This window comes from Myotis brandtii, unplaced genomic scaffold (genome assembly GCF_000412655.1).
Source record: "Myotis brandtii unplaced genomic scaffold, ASM41265v1 scaffold363, whole genome shotgun sequence".
NCBI classification, from domain to species: domain Eukaryota; kingdom Metazoa; phylum Chordata; class Mammalia; order Chiroptera; family Vespertilionidae; genus Myotis; species Myotis brandtii.
This window is the reverse complement of record NW_005363938.1, coordinates 4,065,057-4,075,992: the sequence shown is the minus strand read 5'-3', so window position 1 is coordinate 4,075,992 and position 10,936 is coordinate 4,065,057. Positions and strand designations below refer to the sequence as shown.

The 10,936-nt window shown below is 47.2% G+C and overlaps 2 protein-coding genes across 3 annotated transcripts in view; both read left to right on the top strand.

The window, feature by feature from the left end:
- Positions 1-5,996, top strand: part of ITPRIPL2 (inositol 1,4,5-trisphosphate receptor interacting protein-like 2) — a 7,299-nt gene extending 1,303 nt beyond the window's left edge. The window contains exon 2 of the mRNA XM_005872058.2: positions 4-5,996. Coding sequence (XP_005872120.1) covers positions 4-1,455 — 1,452 coding nt within the window. The 3' untranslated portion in view covers positions 1,456-5,996. The remainder of the gene's footprint in view (positions 1-3) is intronic.
- Positions 1-10,936, top strand: part of COQ7 (coenzyme Q7 homolog, ubiquinone (yeast)) — an 80,529-nt gene that overhangs the window by 35,597 nt on the left and 33,996 nt on the right. The gene's annotated exons all lie outside the window — the stretch shown is intronic.

Genomic DNA, 10,936 nt, shown 5'->3' with positions numbered 1-10,936 from the left:
AAGATATCTGTCCTGCTCCTCCTCGGCTACATCCTCCTCCGCTGTCGCCACGCTGTCCGGCAGCGTTTCCTGCCCGGGTCTCCCCGCCTGGGGGGCCACTCCACCTTCTCTCCAAGACACTTCCAAGAGCCCAGCCTCGACATCTTGCTGGAGAGTTACTACGAGCATGAGGTGCGCCTGTCACCGCACGTGTTGGGCCACAGCAAGGCACACGTGAGCCGGATCGTGGGCGAGCTGGTGCGGGCTGGCCGCGCCCGGGGGTCCCCAGGCCCTATTCCTGGGGGCACATTGGCCTTGGCCTTCCGCGGAGACTTCATCCAGGTGGGCAGCGCGTATGAGCAGCATAAAATCCGCCGGCCGGACGCCTTCGACGTTCTGGTGCCATTGCGCCTGCCGCCGCTGGTGGCGCTGGAACCGCGGAGCCTGGGCGCGCAGCCCGCTTTGGCCCCAGCCTTTCACGGCTGCTTCGTGTGCGCACTCAAGGCGCCGCCGGGTGCTTCTGGGGGTCACTGGCTCCGGGACTGCAAACCCTTCGCCGAGGGCTTCTGTGTGGACGTGCGCGGGCGGCGCCACCTCTCCGCCACCCTGGTGCTGCGCTGGTTCCAGTCGCATCTGCAGCGTTCCCTGGCCACCGTGCGCTACAGCCTGGAGGAGCGCTGTCGGGTCACCCTGACTCCGGGGGGCCTGGAGCAACCTCCCACCCTGCACATCCTGCCCTGCCGCACCGATTATGGCTGCTGCAGACTTTCCATGGCCGTGCGGCTCATTCCCGCCGTCCATTTGGGCGACGGTGTCTTCCTCGTGGCTCCACCACCGCCATCCTCACCCGTTGGGCCCCTGTCGGAGCTCCCGGAAGGCCTGCGTGCAGATGCACTTTGGGGCGTGAACACAGCCCGCCAGGAGCAGAAGCTGCTGGGCTGGCTGCAGGAACGGGCCCCTCCAGGTGCCTGCTACCTCAAGTGCCTGCAGTTGCTTAAAGCCCTCCGAGACCTGGGCGCCCGCGGGCTGGACCCAAGGGCTGCCACCCAGTGGGGACGCATCCTGTCCTCATACGTGCTCAAGACAGCGCTGCTGGCGGTGCTGCTGTGCGAGAGGGCGCCCGAGCAAGGCTGGGATGAGGCTCACCTGGGCAAGCGCATGGAACAGTTAGTTCGGTTTCTTAGGGACTGCCTGCTGGGACGCCAGACACTCTTCCACTGTGTTCTGGGCCTTGGCGGGGCAGCCGCTGAAGTGGGCCCACTGCCCAAGGTACTTCGTGAAGCCGCCCCAGTTGACCTCCTGGCTGCTTTCGATGGTCACGCCCGGGAACTCGTGGCTGCACGGTTGCTGTCCACATGGCGAAGGCTGCCCCAGCTTCTGCGGGCCTATGGAGGTCCCCGCTACCTGGCCAGGTGCTCTCCACCCCGGAGTCAGCGCCCCCAGCACACCCAGGGCTTCCCCAAAGATGAACCATAAACCCTGGCCTAATGCTCCTAAAGCCTCTCCCACCAGGTGGGGGTGGGGATGGCCATGAAGCCAGTTCAGCTCCAGAAAGATGAGCTGCAGAAGGTGTTGGAAACTTCGGAGGATGATATTTGGTGGCTTAAATGACACCCTTGGGTCCACAATCCAGGATAGTTATGGCAACTTCTTCACACCCACCAGAGTGTCCTAGGCTCCAGAAAAACATCCAACAGCAGCAAAGAGTTAGTCCAAACGTTGGTTTGTGTGGAATGATTCTGTGGAAGGATCTGCAGATTTTAGGAAGGTCCCGTGAAGGAAGAGAGAGCTGGCAGCAGGAATAGTTCCCTCTGTTGGTTTTTGTGTCACAGATCTCTCTGCCCTCAAATTTAAAGAAGTTAAATTTTTTTTGGCTTGACGACTTGCTAGGTCCTGGGTTCCTGATTGATTTTGTAAAAAACATAAATTTCTACAACTGGAATTGAAGTTCTAGTCTGGGGGCTACTGTTCTGAGGAACATAGTTTCCACTCTTCAAATGAATATTAATGTATTTTTTAAATGGTGTAATCGTTAGTGTTTGATGGGATTGTGAAGAATTAAGTCACACAGGTTGAGAGGCAGCCAAGAATTGGTTAGAGAAACTTTCAGAGCAAATAGCACTTTATTTTGATCAATTCTTTGTGATAATCGCTAGTGCCAAGTGTTACATCTAAAAGGGAGACTGGCTATATTTACTATTAAGAAAGGTGCAGTCTTGAAAAGCTGGCTTACTTTATTTACATCCCTCCGGGCACATGCCAGAATGTGTACCAGTCAACAGCCATTCATTGAGCCCATGCTGTGATCCAGGCACAGTGCAAAGCAGCATCAAAGTGCACGTTTAAGACAACACCGGGGAGGGCGGAAAACATGTTGGGTCTCGAGAAAGATGTATTTTAGTCTTTGCCTATCAAGGAGTCTCACTGGAACTTGCTGCTGGCTGGAGACAAAAACCTCTTTTTAAGGCTTTTAAGCAAACTCCTTTGCATGAGATTTCTTTCAGAGTTTAATGAGGTAATGAAGAGGAAATGCCTACTGTAGTGCCTAACTTGTAGTTAGTGCTCTCAATGCTCAGTAATGGTTAGTGGTTGAAAGTTATTCTCCTGTTGCCCAAGCTGCCTGTAAGTGGTCCTAAGGCGACTTTGAAGAGCGGTTGTCAGCACAGGTCTTGCAAAGCATTTCATTATGTATAGTTCAGTATCTGGGGCTCTGTATTTGAAGATCCACGACTCCCTGGTCAATCAGCAGAGGAGAAATACAGAGGAGAGCATGAGGAGATGGGTGGAGATGAAGGGAGATAGCCCTTGTCAGCTTTTTTTTTTTTTTTTTGTCCTTTGGACAGAAATATCACCAGGTTGGGTGTGTCTTGCAACCAGGAGGAGCCCCTTCTGAAATCCCTCTTTGTCCTCCCAAATTTCTAACAGCCCACAGTTCCAAGTTTAGAATGGTCCATCCTATGCTCTCCTACTAGAAACTGCAGCCAGTCCCAGTGTTACTTTGGGATTTTTTTTTTTAAACAAAGACACGTACTCTCTTAGGCTCTTAAAGGGTAAAACTTGGGAGACAGAAATAGCCACCTGAATAGGGCCATTGTTTAATTCCTGAGTTACTTTGAGGGAACTCTAAACTTTCTTTAAGGGACCTAGTTGGCCACTGCAGGAAATCATTGTGAATAAATGATTTATAGGAAATCCTCATCAGAACTGCAGAGACTTCTTATATCCTTTGCAGCCTTGGACTGTAAGAGAAACAGTTGCAGATGTTCTGCTTTCTCCTTGAGGTTGTTTTGGGGAGAGTTCCCCTTGAAACCACAAAGATCATTCCTAGCTTTTGAGGTCAGTGTTAGGTTATAAGGTACTGCATTTAGCAAAGGGATCAATCTACCAGCTTTCTGCAAAGATATAAACTGTACAGAGTTCAGTGTCCCCTGTAGTCATTTAAGTCTACTGGAGTGGGGGACATTGAGGCTCTGGAGGGATTATAAAGCTTTAAAAGCTGAATTTTCCAAATATTTCTAGCTAAGTTGATAGGTTCCTTTTTTATCTTTGTAGTGTTTTGAAGTTTAAATCTGGTAACATACTGTTCTTGTAGGTTTTTCTTTTTATTTTTTTCTTCAGGTTAATTACCCAAAGCCTCATCCATCCTCAATATTTTAAATTTTTATTATTATTTTTAAATTAATGGGCATTGTATTTGTTAATTTTTTAATATTAATGTTTTATTTAAATGCCATGCTGAGCAATTGTTCTCTGGACATGGTAACCAAAACTTAGAGTTTTCGATCGATTTTGATCAATGTTTAGTAATCCCAAACATGTACTGTGTACAAATGAAATAATATGGCATATTAGCCAGGTGTGATGGTTGCCCAAGGCACTTAAATTAAGCTCAGTTCTGTATTTTATTAGGGCTCCGTCATGATCTTGATCAGAAAAGTACACATTTTTGGTGTATACCTGGTACTGGAGATTCACATTTGCAAATAATCTTATACAGGAAGGCTCAGAATTGCTTATGTTTAAAAAAAAAAAAAAGATTAATTGTCCAGGCAGTGCCCAAAGAAAACGTTTGGAGAAAGTGACTCAGCCATTTTGCCACGAGACACCCTTCAGTAACTCCACTGAGCAGTCTTGGGAGCCATCCTAGAATGCTCCAGGGCTGAGAGTAGGAGGTGGGGTTTGCAAAATGAAACTGAAGTGAAAGAAGGGAGAATGTGAGTGAACCAAGAGAAGTCTGAAGGACTCGGGAAGTAGGACCTAAGATGGAAGTGAAAGGAAGGAGAGATGGGGTGGAAATCATGAGGGTGGGAGAGAGGTTTGGGTTAGGAAACACATTTTTAGGTATGTGCTATATCAAAATCAGGGGTCACAAACTCAGCAGCCTGCAGAAGCAAGGTAGAGAAGGGGTGGGTGGGCAATGGGGACCCCCTGTCTTAAGGGAAACAGCCATTATTCGGCTCCATGCAGGGGAAAGGGGTACCGAGGGGCTGGAAATCAGGATTTTTTTTAAAGTTAAATTTCTGATTTTTAAGTAATTATAAAATTTCCAAAGCACCATGTGGGCCAAACAAAACTTTTGGTTAAGTCTGCAGGCCACCAGTTTACGACCCCTGACTTACACAGTTAAACCCCCAAGTATGCATAAGGTTATATTTATTGTTATGGATATGATGTTGTTATACTTAGTTGGGGGAGTGATATCTCAGTCTTCTTTATCTCTCAGAGCTAAGCTTTATTGTAGAAACAAACCAAAAATATTAACATGGCCACAGATGACACTTAACTCACAATTCCCAGGAGTACCCTCTCGTGGAGCTGTTCTTTGCAGTCAGATCCTCCAGCAAACCATGAGGCCCGTTCTTGGCATTTCCTTCCTGGTGAGTCCGGGCTAAACTCCTAGGCTGTGTTGGAGTTTGAAGATGACTCATCAGGAAGGATTGCAGAATAACTTTTCTTTTTTATTTGCATTTTATTCTTATTTTAAAATTTATTATTATTATTATTGTTATTATTTTTATTTTTTTAGCAGTGTCCTTGCCTGTGCCTTAGCAAGGATAGCTGGTGGCCTTGAACACCAGAAAAACAGTGCTGGGTCTTTGGGCCAAGCTTCTTAGGCTTGTTACCATTCCCATTGCCAAGAACACTGTTCTGATCAGATGTGTCTATCCCTTTCTGACTCAGTGGCTCCCACCAAAATCAACATTCTGAAGGAATGAACCTAACAGCTTCCAGAGCGTCTCTTTTATCCTCCTGGAGTAAGTCACTTTTTCTCTAAAATGTGGCTTTTGACCTTGAGGCTGAAGACTTAATTTTCCCCACCCACCCATGAAGAGGAAAAAATGTTTCCCAGTGGTGGAAAAAATGAATCTCATTAACATTTCCAGTGTCCCTGGAGAGGGAAAGAAGTTCAGTGTTATCATGTGGCATTTGTTAATTTTTTTAAAATCTCATGTCTGTTACTAAGACACTACTGTTTATTCTTCTATACCTACACAGCTCATGATTTGGTGGGGATAAAGCAAGTATAAATTGGGAGCAGGTAAAGATACATGTGATCTTGTGTACAGAGAGAATAGACTAAAATGTGCAGCTAAATTATATGTAATCTGGTTTTTGAAGTATCAGATATTCAGGAATATTTTGAGCATCTTTTGCTTTAAAAAAAAAGTGCCTTGATTTAGTCACTTGACTTTAAAACATTCCTCTTATTTTATTGTGATTTTTAATGTGTGTTCTGACCCCAAACTGTGTATTATGATGCAGTGTGTCAGCTGCTGTCAGAGCATATGTTTTGTTCCAATAACAGAGACTAAAGAGTTAATAAATATGGTTCAGCTGCTACAGTTGTGTGATTAAAAGGCGTTTAATCACACGAAGTTTCTATGGCCCCAATAGCTGAGGCCTGCCATTTGTTTTCTATTTCAGGTTGGAGTAAATTTGCACTTTTAACCACATGGATCATTTGAGAGCCTTGTTCTTTTATACTTTGCTTTGTTAATAAAGGATCTTGTAGAAACCTCTGGACTGGATGTCAGATTTGGGGAGGGGTCTCCTTCCCTGTGGCTGCCCTGGCTTATGATTCCTTACCTGCTCTCAGCGTCTGGGGGTGTGGGAGAGAGACTTTCCCACGCAGCAAAGCTGGGATCGTCACTTGTACAGAACTGGCTCCATCCACAGGTGGGAAAGGAGGCCAGTTCATAGCTCTGCAGGCTTACAGCCTGGAGTCCTGCCTTCCAGTCTTCGTTTTCCTTGCCTAGAACCTTCTGCCCATGCCCCCCTTCTACCCTCCTCTCCTCCCACTTCCACACACACTCCTAAATGCAGTTCAAGTCTTGGCCTGTGGCTAATTCATAGCTCAAGAATTTTACCCAGAAATCTCTCAGGCCCTCAGGCCCTCTGCAAATGGTAAACATTTGCTAATATGAAAAACCACCAGTTTAGTGAGAGATGGCAGCTTGGAGGCTAGGTTGGACTCTTCAAAGCCTTGGAGCCAGTGGAAGTTCAGGGAAACTTGTACCCACAGGCTGATTAAACAGTAGTTGTGCAGGACACTTGCCCAGTGGAAAAGAGGGTGGGGGTGTGTTGCCTTTAGTTTTTTAACAAGGAGTCATTCAGTGGCTATTACCCCAGGCATGGAGGACACATGCAGTGATGACAAAGACAGACGTGGTCTCTTTCTCATGAGCACAGACTGTTATGAGAGGCAGGCAGTTACGACGTCTCCATACAATGGTGGATGGTAGGTGGGGGGAGGGTTATAGAAGCACGGAAGAGGGCACCTCGTGCAGTTCAGGGAGGGCTGCTTGGAACAAGTGATGTCTAAGTCCAGATCCAAAGACAGGCTGGGAGCTGGGCTGGAGAAGAATGCCTCAAGCACAAGAGGTGAAAGGAGCATTTCAGTTTGGCTGGAAAGTGGGGACGGGGCACGAGGAAGCTTCAGAGGCCAAGGATGAGATGGGAGAGTTAGGAAGGCACCAGGACACCAGGGGTATTGAAGCCAGAGCTGCTCAAACTGGAGTGTGCAAATCACCTGGGAGTCTGTTAGGATGCAAGCTCTGATTCATCAATGATGAGAGAGAATCATTGATCAGCTGCCTCCTGCACACCCCTTATGGGGGTTGAGCCTGAAACACAAGTATGTGCCCTGACCGGGAATCGAACCGTGACCTTCTGAGTCGTGGGTCAACGCTCAACCATTGAGCAACACTGGCTGGGCAAGACTGCTTTTCTAACTAGCTTCCAGGTGAGAGTGCTACTGCTGGTTCAGGGGCCGTGCTTTGATTGCAAGGCTGTAAACCACACTGCAAGTTGGGACTGATCCAGAAGATACTGGATAGGCAAGAAATGGCAGGGTCAACATTTGAATTTGGCTCACTCTGGCTGCAAGGAGGAGACTGGATTAAGCAGGGGTTGGCAAATGGTTTATTTCTTTTCTTTAATTTTTGTGTAAGTAAAGTTTTATGGGAACACAGCCACACCCATTCAGTTACATACTGTCTCTGGTTGCTCGCACCCTGTGGGTAGAGTTGAGTAATTGGGATGCAACACTGAAAATACTTAACTTTCTGGCTCCCTACAGAAAAGATTGCTGGAAGTAATCAAACTGGAAGTCATCAGAGGCTGCCGTGGTCCGGGCCTGGGTGGGGCGGGGTGAGTGGGATTGAAATAGGAACAGGGAGACCAGTTACCGTAGAGACAGAACAGTGTCAGAAGTAGGGCCAGAGCTTTAATGCCAAGAGACCAGTCTTCAAGTCTTACTTCCTGCACTTCTCTGTGTCTCTCTTTGCAAATTACCTAATCCTTTCTGAACCTCAAGTCCCTCCTCTGTAAATGGGATTCATAATAGAACCTCCCTCATAGGAGTAGTTGGGGAGTAGGTGCGCTCGTGCCTGCAAAGTGCTTAACATGTATATTAAGCACCCAGTGCAAATCAGTGTAGAAGTAATGATCGGAATGGGATTGTCGTTTAGTCTGTGTCTCCGGCCTCTTCCTCTGCTCCCTTTCCTGGTCATTCTTTCTCCACTGCGGGATTGTTTCCATTTTGTCCACCCAGCCATCTCTCTGCTACCCAGACTTTGTTCATCTCTTTCCTTGATGCCCATGATGTTCCTTCTGTGAGAAGCTCTCACTCTGTGCACTGTAGTGGGCTGATTACCAAAACAGTCCCTGTTCTCCCACCCTTCCTATACCCATGACCTTTGCAAGTGACTTTGCAGTCTCCCATCAAAAAGGGGAGGGGGGCTTCTGCCTACCGCTGGAAACTAGAGTGGCTTGGTGACTTTTCCTTAGTCAATAGAATGTGGTGCCGCACATTCCTTTAGAGCACAATTTAATATCATATCACAATAGGCATTGTGCTAGTTCCGGGCCTAGGCCTCAAGACACCTTGCCTGCTTCTCACTGTTTTCTTGGAAGCCTGCCACCACCACGTGAGGAAGAGAGACCTTGTGACCCAGCCAGCCCTCTCATCAGAGCTGATAGCCAGCACCTGTGAGACAGGTGGTGCGGCCATCCCAGACCAGCCCCACAGCCCCCTTTTCCCCAGGTGACATGACCACCGACTGATTGAAACACTTTCGGGAGCCCATTTAAGACCAGCTAAACCTGGCCCAGGTCAGCAGAACCACTCGGCCAGCCCGTAGCAATAATAGACATTGTTTTAAGCCACTGAGTTAGTGGTCGTTTCTTGCTCTGCAACAGCTAACGGATGTGGAAGCTAACTGATACAGATGCTAGCTAGGGCTGCACTGGAGTAAATACAGGCTGTTCTTGACTTCTGTGCTTCTGACTTTCAAACAGCCAGACTTTGATATAAGCACTTAACTGACAGTGAACCACCTTCCCCACAGCGAACCCAGGTTCCCTCATCAGCTGAAGCACGGTGGGCTGCTGGCCTCCCATTCAGTGGTCAGGTGCGGCAGCCTTGCCATCTCTGAGCAGTGTGTTTACACAGCTGTTGCACTTCGTTCCTGTATTTGCCCTTATCTTGTAAAAACAAACGGAAGCTGGGAAAGCTAAGCGCTGATTCAGGTGACAAAATGCCACAGGTCTCAAAGGTAATGCATTTATGACCCTGATTTGGTATCCCCAACAGGGCTCAGCTTCGGCTTCAGTCAGATAGATGCTGGCTGGTGGTAAGCTGGTGGGCAGCGCGTTCAATTGTAAAGGACTGAAATGGCAGTGATGAAGGGCATTTAGGAAACAGTACCACTTAGGAATACATTTGGCCGCAACTTATAAAAACGCAACATACAGTGATAAACAAATAGAGGCTTATATTTTCTCATCAGCCAGAAGCCTACAGGTAGGCAGCCAGCAGTACAGGGATGAAGCTGGGATCCAGGCATCGTTTTGCTCTGCCATTTTCATTTTTATCCTTATGCTTGTCATGTCACAATCCCACTGTGGCTAGGACAGGCATGGAGAAGAGAAAATGGATTAGGGAACACCGCAGACTTCCTCTTACATCTCATTGGCCAGAATGGTGGCACATGCTAATTCTTAGCAGCAAGGGAAGCTGGGAAAGAGAGCCTGGTACCTGTCACACAGCAGCTCTGAGCAAAATATACAGGAAGAATGATGTTTGTGGGTAAATAAGATTCTGCCTCATAAGTGCCAGAAACAAATAGAAGATTATGTCAAAGTAGTGAGAAGTAATTAGAGAATTTATAATTCCATAATTATATAATTTATACTTGCCTGAATCCTAAAATATAGTAAATGCTCCAAAAATGTTAGGGTTGACATCTCAGCTCCACCATTCACTGGCCATCATCTTTTGGGCAAGTCAATTAGCTTGTCTGGGCATCAGTTTTCTGATTTGCAAAATGGTAGTGATAGTACCTCCTTTTATAGGTTTGTTGTGAGAATTAAAGAGTAATGCATGTGAAATTGAGAAGTGCTATCCAAATGCTAGTTGTGGTCTCTCAGGATTGTGCCCCCGCAGCTTTGGGACAACAGAAAGGGGAATCCATTTCTTAAGAGGGAGTCACCCTCAGGCACTCTGCCCAGTGCCTCCCCATCCCCAAACCTCCCTTCCCACAGGACTGCGAGTGAGTTTGCAGTTGTGAATATGTGTTGCACATGTTCCCAGAAAGGAAGGACATTCAGTGAGAGGACTGACCGCCCCCATATCTCTTTGAAATTATGTCATCTTATAAGCTTTTTCCCCATTTCATTTCTCAAATGAAATTTGATTTGCATTGCTTGAGTCCTGGCGAAAAGCTCGAGCTAGTGGTTCTCAGTTCTGTAGCTATAATAATATAATACCAGGGGCTTTATAAGATTATCCGTGCTCAGAACTCCACCCTGGCCCCATGAGGTCAGAAACTCAGGGGGTGCAGCCAGGCATGGACACTTTTCACAGCTCCCCGGGGAATTCTACTAGTAGAATGGAGCCAGCGTTGAGAACAACCGACTTAGGTTAGATGGCCCTTCTGGCTCCTTTCAGTAGAGAACCTGCGATTTCCCCACCAGGTGTTGTGGAAACACCAGCTGGCGGGTGTGAAGTTTGCTTTGTGGTAGAGACAGATGGCTGAATGGGGGTGGTGGTGGAATAAAGTCCTAGGACGGAACTCTTTAGCTGAGAGACACAAGGCAAAATATCATTGCTAAGCAGGCACAGGAGTTAGTCCCATTAGCAGTTCCCCTTTTCTCCAATCCCAGGGAGGTGGAAATGATGAAAAATATTTTGAAAAAATAAAAAAAGTCATTAGAGTCATCCTGATACTTCTCAGCGAAGGACTCTGTATTTGGAGGGACAGTGACCTCAGTCTAGTCTGGAGAGAACATATATCCGATACAGCCTGTCTTCACAAAATGCTGGCTCTTTTCATGAAAATCCAATGCCCACACTTTGACACTTTGTCCCAGTCTCTACTCCTCTGCCCCCACTGTCCTCCGATGCTGGGACTTTGAGCTAGCACTTTAAAAAATTAAAGTCCATCAAGACGCCTTC